At 38.0% G+C, this 19,809-nt stretch overlaps 1 protein-coding gene across 1 annotated transcript; it reads right to left on the bottom strand.

Moving 5' to 3' along the window:
• Nucleotides 1-3,010: 3,010 nt before the first annotated feature.
• ppp1r14d (protein phosphatase 1 regulatory inhibitor subunit 14D) lies at nt 3,011-17,858 on the bottom strand. The gene is made up of 4 exons (XM_058399927.1): nt 17,389-17,858; nt 9,624-9,704; nt 3,507-3,539; nt 3,011-3,419 (listed from the first exon to the last, which is right to left on the bottom strand). The coding sequence occupies exons 1-4, from the start codon at nt 17,560-17,562 to the stop codon at nt 3,351-3,353; spliced, it is 357 nt and encodes a 118-aa protein (XP_058255910.1). The 5' UTR covers nt 17,563-17,858; the 3' UTR covers nt 3,011-3,350.
• Nucleotides 17,859-19,809: the final 1,951 nt, after the last annotated feature.

Raw genomic sequence — 19,809 nt, 5'->3', positions numbered from 1 at the left:
GACTGTGCACCAGTGGTAGCAGCTAAGAGCAGTTGTAACAGCTAAGAGCAGTTGTAGCAGCTACAAACCTTTCAATATCCATTCATCCATCCCATTTCTGTACCACTTATCCTACACACAGTTGCCAGGAACCTAGAGCCAGTCCCAGGGGACTTGGAGAACAAGGCGGGGTACCACTTGCACATATACTTTCATTCAAACACAAATTAGAGATGCCACTCAGCCTACACCGCATTTCTTTGGACTTGGGAGGAAACTGTAGTACCCAGAGAACATGCAAACTCTACGAACAAAGGGGCGGAGGTGTCAAAAGCCCCATCCCCAGAGAGGCGAGACGAGCACGCTAGCCACTGAGCCTCCATAAAAAGCTAAATGACTATGAGAGAAACATTTTGTACGTAGTGTGTATGGTAAGCATGGAGTGTTTGATGTGATGACGATGTGTACATCATGAGAGAAAATTCCATCTCTGTAATATAACTAGTAATTGCTTCTGTGCAAATTGATGGCGATAAATACATCAGTTCTCCTTCAACATTACCAAACCAACATGCAATATTTCCACAAAACTCTGTAATGAAAAGTGCTTTGTAATGATTACTGCTTTTATTTTTTACCTGTTATGCTTTAAATTCTACCGACTGCCAGTTTATGCTCTTTCACTTGTTCTTAGCTGAGAGACAACAAAGGCCAATCAAATTATACAACAGATTCTATAATAGATGGCTGGCTGCGATGTTAAATGAGGGGGATAAAATCTAATATCTCTCAATAGCTTGATAATGAAGCTCTTCCATTTGAGCAGTGCATTAAATCATCAATAAAATACAAAATGATGTGGAACAAACTAGTACACAACCACACTTAAGGGTAAATAGGCAGCTGCATTAGTCATTTCAATTTCTTGTAAGCATTTCATGTCTGTGGTACTCGGCTGGGTTTGTGCTGTGTTTCCGCTGAATGCGTGATCATTCATGGTTGTTTAAAAAAAATGGACCTCGTATTGATGCCTTCTTTCATCTTTGAAAGAAAGGTGGGTTTCGCTTTGCTGTCCCATTTATACCAGCCAACCCATATATAAAAGTAAGATCAGAACTTGTACAGGCATGTACAGACAATAATGAGCTGTATTTAAACACAAGCAGACAGGAGAAACATCTTTCTAGAAGCTTGGCATGTAAACAGAGGCTTTACCTGTTATGCCTTGAAATTGCTCATACAAAAGCAACCAGTGTTTCAGACATGAACAAGACACAAACGCACACAGACAGACGTCTTCAGACAGCCGCACGCTGACCACAGTGAATTGTCTTGACGTCTGTGCCGATGCTGTCATTCTGTGACGCTCTAAACACAATTATCTATTCATGAGCTTACAATAGTATGTTTCATAAACGGCATAATGGCTGCTGTGGCACAGCCTCGTACATGAAATGGCAACGGTTTTCAGTTTACTCTGTGAGCTTCTCACGTGTTTGAAGGAAACTGGATAACAGAGAGACATGCAGAAGTCACGACATATATGAAGGAATGTGTTCGGTTTATCTTGTGAAGAATATTACACTTATAGAACATGGATTTTTATTCGCTTCTTCATAATTAAAATTGTGTTATGTGAGATTAGTGATTTTTTTCAAGACATAGTGTCTAACAGTTCAACCTTTGAATGTTTCCCGTCCTTTTTCATGAAGCTCCGCCCTCATGATCTACACTGGCCAGTAAAGTGTTTAGAAAATGATTGATAGGAAGCACATAGACTTCATAAACAAGCATTCTGGACCAAAAGAATATACCATTATATACCATTGCTAATGCCATGGCTTAATGCATTGTTGTTGTAGTTTTATCATCTTCTACATACAGTCATGGAAAAAAGAAAGTACTTCCTCATTCAGTTGTATGGTTTTTGTTGTTGTTTTTTGGTTTTCTTTTTAAATCATGGCCTAAAGAACAATAGTGTGGTCCTCACTAATTTCTATAAACACACAAATAACCTCAGGTGAAAACAAAAAAACGATTTCAGATTTCAATATGTACGCAATTTACACCCCCAAAACAGGAAACATTCATAAACTAGATGGGAAAAATTAGAAGTACAACCATCCTGCTTCCACAATCATCAAGAGAGTAATTAGGAACCATGTGTAATTAATGAAATACACAAGTCTAGTTAGTTAACAAGTTAACTAGTCATCAAGAAATGTGACTACCTCTATAAAAATCCAATGTATCCGATGAATGTTCGGGACCGCTCAGGTGTGTGTATATACCACGATAGAAGAAAGGATATCAGCTATGACCTCAGAAAAGCAACTGTTGCTGCTTAGTGATTTGGGAAGGGTTATAAGGCCATTTGAAATTCACTATTCTATAGTGAAAAGGATAGATTATAAACAGAAACAGCTTTTAAGACAGTTGCTGATCTTCCCAGAAGTGGGTGTCCTGGCAAATACAGTCCAAAGTCAGACCTTTTACTATGTATAAAAAAGAAAAAACAAGAAGTACATCATGTGACCTATAGTACTCTGTAAGCACATTAAATGTTTATGGTCACGACAGCACAATCAGAAAAACACTGAAAAAGTATGTCTTTTATAGAAATAGAAAATGGCAGCGTGACTTAGGTTTGTATAATTACTATTTTCTACATGTTACCTATTTATAGAGTTCAGAATAATATTCTGAATGTTGGGTTACTTCTTGAAAGAATGTTGCTCCCTACTTTTTTCCATGTTTTGTTTTTTTTGGGGTTTTTTTGGACAAGTTTTATAGAATTTAACAACCTTTAACACATTTTTAATCCATGTTAATGTAAGATGTTTGGTTGGACATTTTAAATGAACAACCAGCTTCCTTTATGTAAATGAAACTGCGTCCTTGCAGACGTGGTCTAGTGTTGCGTGAATGATTCATTTCCTTCAGCTAAACCAAACTGTGGTGTTTAACAGTTAATTACTAAACCGAGAGGAAAACATTTCACGGCGTAGTTAAAGAGTACCAACAGTCTACATTTGAAAAGGTATTCTTTATGATCACATACAGTGCTTTTCAGAACAAAAACATATAAATAGGCAACCAAAAATGTACAAGTCACAAAAAAAATATGGAGTAATAGAGAGTACAATTAGATCTATGATGCAATCCTATGTCTGCTGGAAGAAGTGTCAGAAATGTACATACAGGATAATACATATTTTAAAAATGATATTTATGGTCAGTTCCCATGTTGACTCACTTGTCAAGGGAAATGTTTACATAATTCCATTGTCAGATATTCAGCTCTATACAAGTGAATATGGATTTTCAGACTCTTTTTCACATTATCTTGCTTATGGATTTTTGACCTAGGACTATTTCTTGAGGGGCCCTGACATCTTGCGCAGACCCTTCATCCGATAAAGTAACCCGTTGATAAAATCCTGTGAGGATGAAGAAACACAGAGTAATGATTTCTCATGTTCTCTTCAAAACTAAGAAAAGTAAGAGGTTGAAGATATGCACCGTACCTCTTTTGGCTTTCCACATTCTTGCAAAAGCTCCTGGTGAGGACAAAAAAATAGAAAATTATTCAAACATCATTAAGCTTCTATATAACATATAACTGTGCTCCATTTTTGGGTGCACATTCTGTTGTAAATAATTGTAAATAACATTATGATTTCAGTCCTACTATAAAACCTGGTGCTTGTGAATTCTCTAGCCCCTTTAATGCAAAATTAATTCCTCACTATAAAAACATAAACGCTTCCAAATGAGTAATTTAATGGGATTCAACACAAATATTGTACTATAAATGAGCCATAAAAAGAAAGCTTCTTTTTATGGCTCATTTACAGTACAATATTTGTAGTCTGCATGCACAGTGAAAATCACTTGGATAACTTTTGGATATACAGAAACCTTTAAACAGTCACAAAGTGACATATGATGCAGTATTTGCAATAAACACCGTTGTCACACAGCCATCTTTCCCTGGTGTGTTCTCATCTAGTTCTCACCAGGTCAGAAACGGTTCTGAGTTACAAGGAAACATGGCAGTTATCCAGGGTTCATGAAGCCACAGTTTATATACCTAACTAGTGTCCTATTTCACTCGCCCTAACATGGATAACATATGCCAGAAATGTCATGAGATATGGAAATCACCAGAAAGGTGACTGCAGCACTCACAACCATGGTGACACCCTGCTGGCAGAAGCACTGACTTCTCTGTCTGAAGTAACACACCTCTAATAGAAGGAGATTTTCCATACAGTAGAATGTTATGGTTTTTAGAAATGGTTTCTCAAGCTTTCGTCCGGTTATTGGTCTTGGCTGTTGTCTGGTTTACCAGAAGGAGCAAGAAAACCTCTGTGGGTTTTCCCTCCTAAAACACTGAAAAGTCATTTGACTGACTCAGAAAAATGGGTGAAATGACGTCATGGATCCAGACCACATATGGAGGGTCCATTTGGCCATGCTAGTTTCATGATTATTTTCTTTTCTATTTTCTTGTGCGTTTCTTATAATCTATATGTGTTACACTACACTACAACACTATACTGTATCTTTCAATGATAGGATGTCATACTGTACTATACTCATACTATATTACCTCCCAAAGAGTTTTTAGACTGATAGTACTCCTACTCCTTGACCTAGTGAACCAGAATCAGGATTTATTTATTAATAGAGACTTCTGGATGACACTCTGTACAAAGGTGTCTGCCAAATGGAAATGATTCAGAAACCTTCGCTTCTGTCCAGGGCTTCTTTGGCAACAGGTCCAAAGTGCAATCCCAGTAAACAAGGTAGTTTATTTGCACGTTTATGGCAGAGCGATTAGTGATAACCACACCTGGCGCCATGCATAAACCAAGTAGTGGTAAATCACCCAAAATTTACATTTACATTTACATTTATGGCATTTGGCAGATGCACTTATTCAGAGTGACTTACAGATCTCTTTTCAATCGTAATCAATGAATAATTCTGTTGCTTGTTCACTAGCTTCACATGCTTCAAAAAGAGGTATTTAGACATTGTTCAAAGACATCCAGTGACTCAACTGTTTGGATATATAGGGGAAATTCATTCTACCACCACAGCACCACCACATGTGCCACAACTGAGAAGAGTCTTGAGTAAAGCCACTGAGGTGGACAGCTGTCTCAGCCTGTGAATCATCTGAACTATGTCTACTGCCAAGTCAACTGCCAACTGTTTTCTGGGCTACTTATAATGTTTAGCAAATAATGTTGGGCATTGGTATTTCAAAAAGGGAGTTGTCTAAGCTACAGGGCTTAAATCAGATTCAGTTCTGAATCAAGGTCTAAATCCTCCAACTGAGTGTGCAGTGCTGAAATGGTGTGCATGTGGTCCAGCACGTACATGAGTGAGAAGAGTAAAAGGAAAGATGGAAGTAAGAGCTCAGTGGTTAAGATGTTAAACTACTATTGGAGTTCAAATCCCAGGACCACTAAGCTGCCACTGCTGGGCCCTTGAGCAAGGCCCTTAACCTTCAACTGCTCAGTTCTATAAAAAGGAGATAATTTTGGATAATTATGTAAATGTAAGTATGTGAGAGCAGAACATACACTTTATGACCTGGTTGAATGAAATGATATCCAGATAATTCACCTTGCCCCTGGTGGCTAGAAAGGGTTAAATAGAACTTTAGGTTTTTGTCCAGGGGTGTCCAATCTTATCCACAAAGGGCCAGTGTGGGTGCAGGTTTTCATATCAATCAAGCAGGAGTCACACCTGATTTCCCCTGTTTAATCAGTTGATCTTGTCTTTCAATAGACTCAGACGAGGCTTCTGCTTGTTTGGAACGAAAACCTGCACCCACACCGGCCCTTTCTGGATAAGATTGGACACCCCTGTTTTTGTCAGTCTGCACCTTGGGGTGTCCAGTCTTATCTGCAAAGGGCCGGTGTGGGTGCAGGTTTCCATTCCATTACAGTCAAACAGAACCCACACCTGAGTCTATTGAAAGCCAAGATCAACTGATTAAACAGGTGGAATCAGGTGTGACTACTGCTTGATTGGAACGAAAACCTGCATCTACACCAGCTCTTAGCGGATAAGATTGAACACCCATACCCAAGTTAATGATTTTTTCTTTCTACATAATTTGTGGTGCATAAATGTTGGACGCTTACAAAGAACACCATATTCATTTTCTTTTTGAAGAGGGAAACTGTGTACACAGTGAAGTCTAGTCTCAGTTTTGGTGTTATAAATAATGACTATGAAGTTAAGTCATTGCTGAAAAACTTATTTGTATCGCTGTATTCACAGAACCACAGATACTGTGACATATTCTTTTCAAAATCACCTGCTTTGATTTGGGTTAAAACCTTCTGCCCTCACAGAATTATCACACAGCACCTTCCAAGACCAAGAAACATAAATTACATAAATGCAGCACTATAAAATACATATTTTGCTACTAATATTTTGTAGTCACTGAAACTTGAAACCCAGATATCTCACCAGAAGCTTCTCCCTGTATATTTCTGCTCATTTTCAGTTTCTTTTAGCCTGCAATTTGTTCAAGTAGAGTGCAATTATTAGGGTAAAATTTAACAGTGTGGTCCTGGTCAGGTTACTGACTTGGTCTGATTGCACATTTGGTCCCAATCAGTTGCTTCATCATTATGATTGGATGCTTTGTCAGGCTGGAAGTGAAAGACTATCCAATGTGTTTTGAAGCATTTCAGGCATGAGTGTTTGAGCATGTTTTTTGACAGCACAGGTAGATTACAGCAACATAATCAATAAAATAACTGAGCCAGTTTCACAATGGAGCCATTTCAGTTCTCAACCATGTTAAACTCCCAATATGTGCACAAATTAATATGGCTCCATGACACCACTGTTTCATATATAAGGTCATTTATGTTAGTTTTTTCCTCTCATTCTCTTTTGAGACCCTAGTTTCCCAGCTATACATGCATACAATGTCTCCAGAAACACACACACTAGTGCACACACTAGTAATTATTTCTGTTTTCACTCAATTATGACGAATAATATTTATGTATATTAGAATGGGACAGAAATCTATACAGAAATAATGTCCTCAGAATCATTTAAAAATAATTATTAAAGCAAAAACTGGCTGATTGATAAAATCATGAAAGCATTCACGCCCTTGCTTTTAACAAATTAAATTAGGACTAGTGTGTTTTATTTCTAAATCCACCAATTTTATGGTTACACAATATATATGGCTTTGGAAGGTCTCAGAAGACAAAAACTGAAGATCAGATCAGTCCTGCTGTCATGTGGGCCAAATAACTGTTCCTGAAGCTTTAAGATGAATTTAAAGGAGGAAATAAAATGGAGAAGGTAAAGCTTTGAACCTTCCTAGGAGCACTGTGAAATCCATTATAACGAAGTGGAAGAAGTATGGCACAATCCAGATACTAGCATGATCAGACCATCCTTTCTGGAAAAAAAAATGAGCAAGAAGTAAAGGCTACTCTTACAAGTTTCTTTCTTACAAAACCATGCAGTTAGCCTTCCAATTAGTGTTCACATCTCAGACACAGTATTTAACTGCAGGCTGAAAATATATTTATTTAGTCAAGCCTTTTGTGCAGGTAGAATAGCAGATCTGGGGGGTTCATGGGCATAGAGTATATTGGTGAACTGGGATGTGTGGATATTGTTGCCTTCCCACACTCATGTTCATTCAGGTTTGTTGCTCATGGAGTGTCTGGCTGCTCTATGTCCTAGGTAACCCTTCATGTCTGTCACCTTCTGGCTCTTCCTTTCAGTTATGCTGTCATATCTGTCTTACCAGAGTCCCTGCCTGCCTTCTCTCTCTCTCTCTCTCTCTCTCTCTCTCTGTCAGGCAGAACATACTATTCCTGGGATACTAATGTTCCTGGTTACTTCTACTCTCCAGACCTGACTGATCCATACTGATGCCCTACTTTGGTTGGAGTCTCATCACTTGGAAGTCGCTCACTCATGCCAAGGATGGTTCCACATGGCCTGCCTGGAGATATATGGGATTGCTGTGGATACTATCACTAAGAAAGCATGGAGATTGCTTTGCTACATTTAATTCAGAAATTATGCTGATGTTCATGTTCATAACACCTGGTTACACGATTGTAATTGACTATATAGTGTATTGTAATAGAAGGAAATTATTTTATAACTGCTATAAGCAATTTATAATCTGATGTAACCCAGATGAGGATGGGTTCCCTTTTGAGTCTGGTTCCTTTCAAGATTTCTTCCTCATATTGTCTCAGGGAGTTTTTCATTGCCTTTGGATTGTTCATTAGGGGTAAAAATTTATCCATAGTTAAAATACTGCACAAATAAAGTTGAATTTCCTGTCTCTAATGTCTGTGTTTGGCTTGTGCGTGTTCTCCATGTGCTTCATGGGGTTCCTCTAGGTACTTTGGCTACCTCCCAAGCAGTACAGAAAATAGATGGTCTAAAATGCTATGTTTGGCAGAGCCCAAATACAGCCCACCCACCGAGGTAACACCATTACCAGCAGTAAGGGCAGTGGTGATAGCATCAAGCTCTGGGGTTGCTTTTCAACTAGGAGGACCTGCAAATCTTGTTGCCATCAAGGGGTACATGAATGGAGCCATATACAAGCAACCTCTTCAGGAAAACCAGAAATCTGTGTCAAGTGTGTAAATGTACATTCTAACAGAACAGTGACCCAAAGCACATGGCAAAAACAAACAAAAAAAATTAAATCCCAGACTCCAATTGTAAATCTGTGGCATGACCTGAAAACTGCTGTCCACGTACGTTCTCTGTCTAATTTGGTGAAAATGTTTGTTGAGCAATGCAAGAAGATGTCAAAACGAGTTAAAAAACAAGTTAAAAAGGTACAACTAGAGGTACAAAATTGTACCCTTCAGGGTACCACTCCAGCAATCAGCCACTTCTACCTTAAAAGGTACAGTTTTGTACCTTTCTTTCTGAGAGTGTATATTTAAATAATTCTCATTATATCTAAATTATTTATTTAATTTCTGTAACCACTTAAAAAGCCGTTAAAACATTCTAATTAACATAGATTTCATATCAATTTGATGTCGCTACAAGACTAAGTCATCGTATATCCAAGTAAGGCCCTTGTATTAGGATTCTTCATGTCGGAACACACTGATCCATAGATGTTAATAAAATAAAAAATATTGAGTAGGCACACAACGTTAGTGTTCAGCTCTCAAGAGAACACATTAATCTGTTTGCAAGATGATGTCATAAAATGTAATGACTTTCAGCAGAAGTCTGGTGGGTTTTGTTTCCCATGTGTTGTTTTTTTCGTGGCATATTTAGCTCTGTGGCTATCCGAGCCTACTGTTGTGGGTTGTAATTGTGTTGTTGCCAATAAAAGCAATCTCAACGCTTCCTGTTCAAGCCTCGTTCTCAGCAACACCACAATATAGAATAAGAATAAACAAGAGTAAATATTAAACCTTAGTAAATCCCGACTGATATGAGTTTGGAATATAATACTGTGTGTTCAAATGAAGGAGCACAAACATATATATATAATGTTTGAAGCCAATACGAAAAACATGATTTAGACTATGATCTATTGTCATACTGTTGTAAGCAGAATTGTGCATGATAAAGAACAATGTAGAACTTACATGTAGTCTGGTTCTCTGTTCTTCATCTGTGAGCTCCAGAAGTTCATCAATGTCAATCTCTAACTCAGGAATTTCTTCCTCCTGGGGAGAGAAGTGAGGTGTGAAGTGATAAGCTTTGATACAAGAACCATATTTAATTTACGCAAATCATAAATTTGAATGCAAGAACATCAGAAACATATTTAAATGCAGCTTATATTGCAGTTAGAGACAAATTCATTTTAATTCAGATGGCACAGAGACACTATGGTCTTGAAAGTAGAGAGATGTGATTGGTACTCTAAGATACTCAAGATGGGTAGCTGGAACACCTGGAACACCTGGAACAAACTGCTCTATTTTACAAGTATTGCTTGGGTTATTGTATGTGTGGAGTTCAGCATTATCTCTGTATGTACTCATGAGTTTGCTGCAGGTTCTCTGGTTTTCTCCTGCTCTTGAAAAATAGGCTGATGGGTAGAGAGTTGCACTAAATTGCCCCTAGATGTGAATAAGTATGTTTATGGGTGTGTGATTCACATTGATCTGGGGTGAATTCTCACACCTTGCGCTAGTGTTACAAGGTTTCAGATCCGTGACCCTGACCATGATACAGCGGCTACTAAAACTGAATGAATGAATCAGTACTTGTCTCCCAGTCAAGGTATATGTGTAAATCAGCCAGTTTCAAACAATTAGCAAAGATGTACATCAGACAGAACTTTTAGAATTAAAATTGTCTAGATATTTCATGGACTTTATCATAGAAATCCAAAATCCAAGACAGACATTCCGAAGGATGTGGATCAGCACGGCTTGGTCTAGCAATCCCCTTTTAACAAATGCAATAAATGATTTTAAACTACAGTGAACATAGGTATGTTTTATTCTTTAATATGTAATCTTGTAACCATCTTTCCATAAAATGATGTTTTCCAACTGACAGCATTGGCTTTAACCATACACAAAGACAAAGGACAAATTTAGGTAGAAATTAATGTTAAATATATGACCAACTTTGTGCTATGATTGGTCTTGAAGAGAGAGACACTAATAGAGAGAGTCTGAAATGGCAGCAGAAGGATGGTATAGCCTTGAAGAAAAAGAAAATTGTGATTTCTTGAAGGAAGAAAGACGGTGTGATTGGTCTTGAAGGAAAAGAGACACTGTGATTAGTCTTGAATGAAGAGAGACACTGTGATTGGTCTTGAAGGAAGAAAGACACTGTGATTGGTATAGAAAGTAGAAAGACACTGTGATTGGTCTTGGAAAAAGAAGGACAATGTGATTGGTCTTGAAGAAAGAGAGACAGTGTGGTTTGTCTTGAAGGAAGAAAGGTGCTGTGATTGGTCTTGAAAGAGGAAAGACAAAGTGATTGGTCTTGAAGGAGGAAAGACAAAGTGATTGGTCTTGAAGGAAGAGAGACACTGTGATTGGTATTGAAGGAGGAAAGACAATGTGATTGGTCTTGAAGGAAGAGACACACTGTGATTTGTCATGAAGGAAGAGAGACACAGTGATTAGTCTTAAGGAAAGAAAGACACTGTGATCAGTCTTAAAGGAAGAGAGACAGTGATTATTCTTGAAAGAAGAGAGACAATGTGATTGGTCTTGAAGGAAGAAAGGCACTATGATTGGTCTTGAAGGAAGAAAGACATTGTGATTAGTCTTGAAATGAAGAGAGACAATGTGATTTGTCTTGAAAGAAGAGAGACAATGTGATTAGTCCTGAATGAAGAGTGACAATATGATTAGTCTTAAAGGAAGAAAGACACTGTGATTGGTCTTGAAAAAAGAGAACCATTGTGATTGCTCTTGAACAACGAAAGACATAATGATTGGTTTTAATTATTCCTGATTTTGAAGTAATTCTTGTATGTTAGTCTTGTTGTGTCTGAATCTGCTGATTTGTGATACTAAAGCCATGGTGTAAATATAGTGATCAGTAAGAACAGAACAGTAAAATGGTTATGTCTACTGCTACAAAGTGATATGAAATCTCTAAATGGAACCAAACAGAACATTTGTTGTTATGCTGTACTGCCTACACTCACTTCACAGTCTGAGCGGATCTGACCAGTTATTGCAGTGACATGCCTTTAATTAGAGGGGCATGGAGGCTTAGTGGTTATCGTGTTAGCCTCACACATCCAGGATTGGGGGTTTGATTCCTGCCTCTACCCTATGTTCTCTCCATGTTTTGGGGGTTTATGCTGGGTACTCCAATTTTCTCCACAATTGCAACGACATGTCTTGTAGGCTGATTGGCATCTCCAAATTGTCCATAGTGCGTCAAGGGGTGTTTAAGTGTGTGCCATTGTGCCCTGTGATGGGTTGGCACCCCATTCACATTGTCCCTTGCTCTGCATCACTTTACCACCTACACTGATAAACACAGAGATACTTAAAGTATACAATGCCACAATCTTATTTTACTTGCTACTACATAAATGGCCAAGCCTTTAATCTGATATTATATCAAGGTTATGATTGGGTACCACATGCAAAAGAAGAAGCTATTCCATCATTAAAGTTATTTTTTTGTCTGTCTCATGGACAGTTTCATGAGATTTTCTAATAGTTCTACAAAATGGATTCTAAAATAATAGTAAAAAGGTTACTCTTAATAAAAAACAGAATTTGCTCGCAGTGTTAGTCATGAGCTCTCAGACAAAATCTGACACTGCAGCTTCTCTGCTCCAGTGAAGAGGGACTGAGAAGCTTCACTGAGTCCTGTAATGCTCAGTTTGTCCTAACTGATAAATGATAAATGCTGGACAGTTCGTTTTCTCACTGGATTAGTCACTGGAAGAGCTCTTATACTGTACATGTTCTACGTATAGGTATCATGGTTATAGTATTGTAAGTATTGTTCCGTCTGGGTAAAGAATTAATGGGATACAGACCCTCACAATGCTAATGTCACAATACGATCATTTTTCAATTTTCACGCTATAATATATTGCAAGATAGTGACAGGAAATTTGCGATTTTTTGCCCAAAATGACATCTAAACACAGTACACTATCTTCAGTACAATGCTGAAAAAGAAATTCAAATGACCACTGCTATGGAAGACAGCAAGATTAGCATAATGATGGTAATGTAAGCTAACATCTTTTAGTGCTTTTCCTTCTTCTGTTAGAAAAATGTAACATGGCACTTTAATGATTCTAGAAGGAATTCTTTATTAAGATATACAAAGAAAGTATTATATTGCAACTCTTAAGTAATATAATATTCAACTGTAGCGGGCCCTGCTGAACTGGCACTTGGATATAGACCTCGTAACGCTCTGGGGGCATTTGAAGATTTGAAGAGTTCTATCCATCTATCATCATTTATCTACACCGGAGCCAAAATTATTGTCTGGTTGAAGCTCCGGTGGCTGAATAATTTATTTCGAGACAAGTATTACAAGAACATTTTGGACATAGCCTGCTCTAGTGTCAAATCCTAACACCTCTCTTGTTTGAAACGCTGTGCTTGCAAAAGCTAATGTCTACTACTAATCCTTACACCACTTCCTGCCAGAGAATTATAGGACTACTTTTCTACTAAAAGTATGTTATGAATCAGACATTCTTATGTATCACATAAGATACATCTTATGTGAAAATCTATAGTATGAGCTTTTTGTGAGGAAACATTTAGTGCACAGTTACCCAAATTCTCAGAAAGCCTTTTATAGGAACTCAAGATGTTTTCCATACGTTCCAGTTTGCATACAGGAAGACAGGACAGCCGATGTTTGTCTGTCTTTGTGCTTATTTGCCTCTAGAAATTTACTAATTAGTTAATTAAACCAAATGAATATTATCCCACTAAGCTGTTTATTTTATGTTTGTTTCCTTGGCTCATTACATAATTAGTTCACATAATCAGAGTCTACTGATATTTATGTTGGGAATATAAACCAGATAGTATATTCTGTTTGTATTATGCATATGTCGTTGATGTAACTATGCAAGGCATGTTAGCGCAACACATATCTTCACAGAAGAGTGTTTGTGATTATATTTATTTATTGTTCCTTCAGACCATTACTACAGATATCATTATCATGGATAACTTTGCAGCATACAACAACGGAGACCATTCAATAAAAATTACAATCTTTGTAAAGGATTTCTTCAGTGTATCTGTCAGTGTAACTGATTTTGTAGTGTGGCTTCATTACACAAACAATAATTCTGTTTTTAAAACCAAACATTTCCTATTTCTCTGTTCAGCATAAGGCCATCACATTTTTAGTTGATGGCCCCATGATAGCTTTCATATAGCCAAAGTGCTTTTCAGCTGAGCTTCCATGCATTCACCTTGGCTTCTGTTCAAACAACTTTGCCAGGAGGAAGTCATCCTGGTTTATATGATTTATTTATTTATTTATTTGTGGTACATGAAAATGCAGTCAAAGATGCACAGAGCTTCTGTGGCATCCAATGAGTGGCTGAATGCATTAGAGATGAGCATGAATAATTAATGCAGTGACACAGGGGACTGACAGTAAACGCTTCCACATGAAGACTCGGCATACCCAGAGCGTAACCTTTCAGCCAAGCCATGCAAAATTCAGCCTCTTTATTGACCATGTGGACAAATGCATTGCCACTCATGTACTGTGACTTAGCACCTTGTTGAGTGATTTCTAAACAGAAAACTGTATGAGCTTAATAGCTAATTACTAGTACAAAAGAAACCCCATAGTTACAGTTCTTGATGTTTGTGTGGCATGTAAGCATCTTTCAAAAATAAAAAATCAAGAAATTATACTCTTTCTACTCTCTGAGATTATGGTGTACACATTTAGCCATTCAAGAAGGATTTTTTTTTATTAATGTACCAAGAAAAAATGAAAGTAAGCTGTTCAGTAATATTACAACTATCTGAATTAGCACTTTAGGTCATGGCCTCTATAAAGCCTTGAAGGGAGCAGAAGATTTGAAATATTGTATATATCAACTACACCACAGGAGGAAATCAGCCTCAACAATCTGCCTAATATCTTGTGGAAAGTACTCTGCATATATCACCTAAAAGCACCAGAGGGATTGAATGCTTCAGGAAACCTTTCAAGTTCTGCATTTATACTGCCTGCTTTTGAAGGGATGTAGGATACAATTAAACAGTCTTAGTTCAACAGCAGAACCGATGAAAAACAAATACATCTCAGACATGTGAAGCAGAGGGACAAAAGATCAGACAGTGCTGAGGATGTGCTGCCTGTCTACCATTTCCATTAGGTAAAACCCATTATTCTGCTCTCTGGAGAATGAAGGTGTTGGTTCAAATCCTAATTCTTAACCCTCTCTGCTCCAGTAAATCTGTATTATGCCTGACCTTGTGCTCTGACCCCAAGCTGATATATAAGAAAGAATTTCACTCTGCTGCAATGTATATGTGACAAACAAATGCTTCTTATTCTATTCTGTCTGACCACTACAAAGATAACTGTGCGTTTGAACAGCCCACAGAACAATAGGATGGTGTATACCGCAGACACCATAATGAATGTTTGCATATTAGTGCATCAAAATGTTGTGGCTGTTCAGATCGCTTTGTATGTAAACATACTCTGTCCAAAGCTAATTTTTTACTAGATCTCATCAATGATTAGATATCGACTTTGCCATCTCATATATACCTTTAATCTTGAGCTCACCTTATTCTCTGTGTATGTTCTCCCATGTCTATGATGATTTCTTCTGGGTTTCCTCCCAACTAAAGAAATATTAGCTACACTAAATTGCAGTTGTGGTGAATTAGCAAGTGAACATGTGCGCACATGGCCCTGGAATGAACTGGTGTCCCTTGGTGGGTGTATCCCTGCCTCACACCCAGTGCTTCTGAGATAGGCTTAAGATCCATCACAAGCCTGACCTAGATAAAGCAGCAAAGATGAATGAATAAATTTTTCAAATTTGCATTCACGATACCATGTTAGGATTTTTATTAGTTTTAAGCTTGCCATAGACATCTATAAAAAAAACACACACACACAACAGAAACATGAATCAGTTTGATGGAGACTGAACAGAATGATTGCAGCACTAGACTTCCTCCATTGTAAAAAGGTAACTTCAGGTCAGCTGTCTTTCGTTTGGAAACCATTTGGCATCAATTAGCTAGATATAATACTAATGAATAGTTTTGTGATTTTATATTAATATGGACTATTATTGTTGTTTATTTGATTATTTGTTTGTTCATTTATTAATTATTTCGATTTTGAATGGATGTGTTTGGATACACCGCTTTAGATACTGTACAGTAAACAAACCATCTACAGACTGTTATGAACCTGTCAGGTGATGGTTCGCTACCAGCTTATCAACTGATTCTTACAAACATGTCAACTGTTTATGGTGTTTGAAATTTAGTAGATAATCTACCACATTGCCAGTAATCCACTATCACGATTTCACAACCACTTCTTGTTTAAACGTATAACATTGTTGAGAGATTTTAATATATTTTCTTTTCATTTCAAAGAAATCTTACGAGCCACAAATGATCAACAAAAACAAGATAGCTTTCCCAAAGTGAATCAACAATAAACTCTACACTAAAACTGTTCCTCTGTAAGCTGAATCTCATACAGATCCTGGCAGTCTACAGTAGGCAGGTTTTTGCCGCAACCCACCAACTGACACTGTCGTTCTGTCGAGAGCCCACTGATAATCAGCGGAGACAGGAATCGGGATTTACAACTCAGTAGGGTCCTTTGTGTGTCCGAGAGTCACACAAATCACTTTAAAAACTATTCAGATTCTTCCATTAAGGAAAGCAAACATCATATGCCGTTTTCAGAATTGAGTGGCATACTTGTAGTTTCTTGTCCTTCCCTGTCTGACTGTGTTTGTGTCCCAATGTCATCTTCATCATCATCATCATCATCAGTATTTGGATCAGCACTCATCATTTTTTCATTATGGATCAGTGGGCATCTGTTTTGCCTATCGCACATGGCAGCCTGAGCCTTGTTGCCATGGTATCCCCAGCGACAGTGCATTTTCATATAACCCTCACAATTACCCTCACATGTTTTCCCACCACCACCTCCTCAAGTAGAAACATGGGCAATCCCATGTCTAGGAGCTCAAGGCATTGAGCAACTAATTGGAAGGTTGTGAGTTCAAATCCCAAAACCATCAAGTTGCTACAGCTGGGTCCTTGAGTGAGACCCTTCACTTACCTGCTCTGTTATATCCAGTCTCAAATGTCACTTTGGATTTTAAAAAAGCATAAGATAGATAAGCAAATGAAAATATCACCCAGCAGTGAAGTTCATACTATAGATGTATGTTCAAGCCCATGTCAAACCCAGGGATAGCTATGTAGATATTTAGCAGAAAGAAAGGGATTGTTTTTATCGGGCTTTACAATGACTTAGCTTTCAGACAGGTACTTGTGAGTTGAGTTATTATTTCTTGCCAGATCACTGCCTCAGCAGGGAAGCGTATGAGAATACCTAAGGTCAGATAGTATCACTCAAGTGATATACATGACGTGTCATTTGAAGTACTGCTGTGAGAAAGCAAAACTGATCTCGCTGATCACTTCTCCATTGCAATATCCAGATCAGTGCCACAGTGCAGAATTAGTCCTTTAGTATTTTAGAATTTGGTCTGGTAGCTGAACTAGTTAATCCATCATTGATAAAGACTGACGCTGAGTCTCTCCTGTCTTTACAGAACTGGTTTATACCAGAACAAACATGCAACACTCTTAGGACTTAGACTGAGCAGTCTAACATAAACTACCTCAGACCCTTCTTGTCTCTTACCTCACAGTCGTAAAGCAGGTGCAGCTGCCCGTCAATCCATTCCTCAATGTCCAATCTCCTCTGGAGGTCTTTACGGTTGTATTTTACTGTTAGTTTGCCCAGCTTACGATGGGGGGGCTCCTCCTCTTTGGTCTGAAACATCACCCTTGACTGGGTGCCTGGTTCCGACGCCATGGCTGCCACGGCTGCACACAAACCAGGGAGAGCAATCGGCAAGCCGTCTCTCTCTCTCCCTCTCTCTCTCTCTCTCTCTCTCTCTCTTTCTCTTTCGCCCCCTTACTCAGCCTCCCTCCCCGCTCTTTTTGCTTGGACCTCTCAGAATCCTCACGCTCTGTACAACAGCCTCTCTAGCAGGCTTTCTATTACAGATCCTCTTCTATCTGTCTTCCTCTCACTGTGTTTCAGTTACTTGCACGCTCACCGCCTGTTCTTTTGGAGGCTTGTAATGCAAGACGCTTTTTTGTGTGTGAGACAGAGACACAGAGAGAGAGAGAGAGAGAGAGAGAGAGAGTGTCGGTGTGTGGGTGTGTGTTGTTTCCTGGAGTGTTTTATGAGAGTCCACGAGCACAGGTCACAGAGAGACTGATAAGCTAAAGAGTAAAGATGATTGACAGAGGGCAGTGTACTGACAAACACCCAATTTTTATGTCACTCGTTATAGTGACAGTGAAACACTCCTGTGTTTCTCCTTATAGCTATATTCACACAGCTTATGCTGTAAATTGCTTAATGAAGGGGGAAATATTGCATGTTGCTGCAATACAGCTGCTTACTCTGTATACCCACAGATTTCTGGGAATTTAATATAAGCTTGGCAGATTATAATCCAATTTTCATAGCTAACAGTGTTTTATGCAGGTTTAATATCCTGTGCCCGGAAACTTTGGGAAGTAATGGATTTGGTTTTTCCGCGTTTTCATTATACATGGGAGTGAGACATGGTTAAATGCTTAATGTGCATTAAAACCTGGTCCACTTACCCACTTAAAGGAAGTAATTAGCTCATGTCTCAGTTGTAATTTGTCTAAACTGCCCACAAACTGCTGATAAAAAAAACAAACCTTAGTGAATAGGTTGATGATTTGTACATTACAGTACTGTAGTAATGTTAAAGATCATGGTGTAGCATGTAAGAAATTAAACAATACAGTGTGCTATTATAGAAAAATGATCAACAACAATCAGGTTGGTATGCTGCTGCCCTGAAGTGGACAATTCTTTTATAACAGATGCATGGAGTTTGCATGTTCTCTCCATGCTTTGGGGTTTCCTCTGCATACTCTTTGTGTGTGTGAATGGTCTTGTGAGCGTGTGTTTGATTGTGTGTTGTTCCCTTTCTTGTGCCTTGTATTCCCTAGGATAGGCTCCAGGCTCCCTGTGACCCTGTCTAGCATAACCGGTACAGAAAATGAAAAGATGACTTTTTATCTGTTTATAGTTACTTTTAATGTTATGGAAATGTCCACAAAAAATAGTTCCTGTTATCACTTGTGCTGTAACAGCTATAAACTGTCACTCCCTTATCAGCCTTTCTAACTTTAACTCTCTCTTGAAGTGAATAAGACATAAGTACCCAGCGTCTTTATATTAGCAAGAAACCAAAAGACCTTTCCTGTGGCGGAAAACTTACTGGCTGTTTTAAAGCACTGACACTGGATATGTTAAATAAAAAAATCCTTAGGGTTTAAGGATTGTGTTTTTTCTTGCGGAAAAACACATTTGAACCATTTATTATTAGCCTTGGATTATGTACATCCATGTATTTGTGGTGCTAGAATAGTAACAATAATGTATTTTGATAAGAACATTAATTTAATTTGAACTAGAGTCGGTGCTATGGTTAGCCAGAGCTACTGTTATACAAAATTTATCAACAATTTCTGACCCATCAGAATCAAGAATACAAGAGAACTGTGGTATAAATTCATTTTATGGTTATTAAAAGTCAGATTCCTTACCCATTCTTTTAACTAAACAAATAACCTTTTTATTATTAAGAAAATACAGTCATTTTTATAAAAAAAAAAATACAATATCCTTCAATGTAGCTTTATGTATCCGACCACATGCCACTCATAGGCAAATATAAAGCTTAGCTTTTCTGTTTTATTTTCATCTTACTCATAATATGCTTGTCTGATGAGGATCTGATGATGACCAAAGTGCCATACGGAGAAGCAGGATTGAAATGACGAAGCAGCATTTTTATGATGCCTGTTACCTCTCATTACTATTCCTGTATCAGCTATAAGGTTACATAACAGGAATGTGATAGTCACGTCCACGACCATTTATGTGTCTCGCTAATGGCTGCTTTACATTGCCCTTAATGTGCAATTAAATTAATGTGCATTTATGGCTCTAATTTACAGTATTTATAGCCGGTATAATAAGAATATCTTTTGTAATATTATATTACTT

Source organism: Hemibagrus wyckioides, linkage group LG09, assembly GCF_019097595.1.
Source record: "Hemibagrus wyckioides isolate EC202008001 linkage group LG09, SWU_Hwy_1.0, whole genome shotgun sequence".
NCBI classification, from domain to species: domain Eukaryota; kingdom Metazoa; phylum Chordata; class Actinopteri; order Siluriformes; family Bagridae; genus Hemibagrus; species Hemibagrus wyckioides.
The sequence above is the reverse complement of the archived record's forward strand: the minus strand, read 5'-3'. Positions and strand labels throughout refer to the sequence as shown.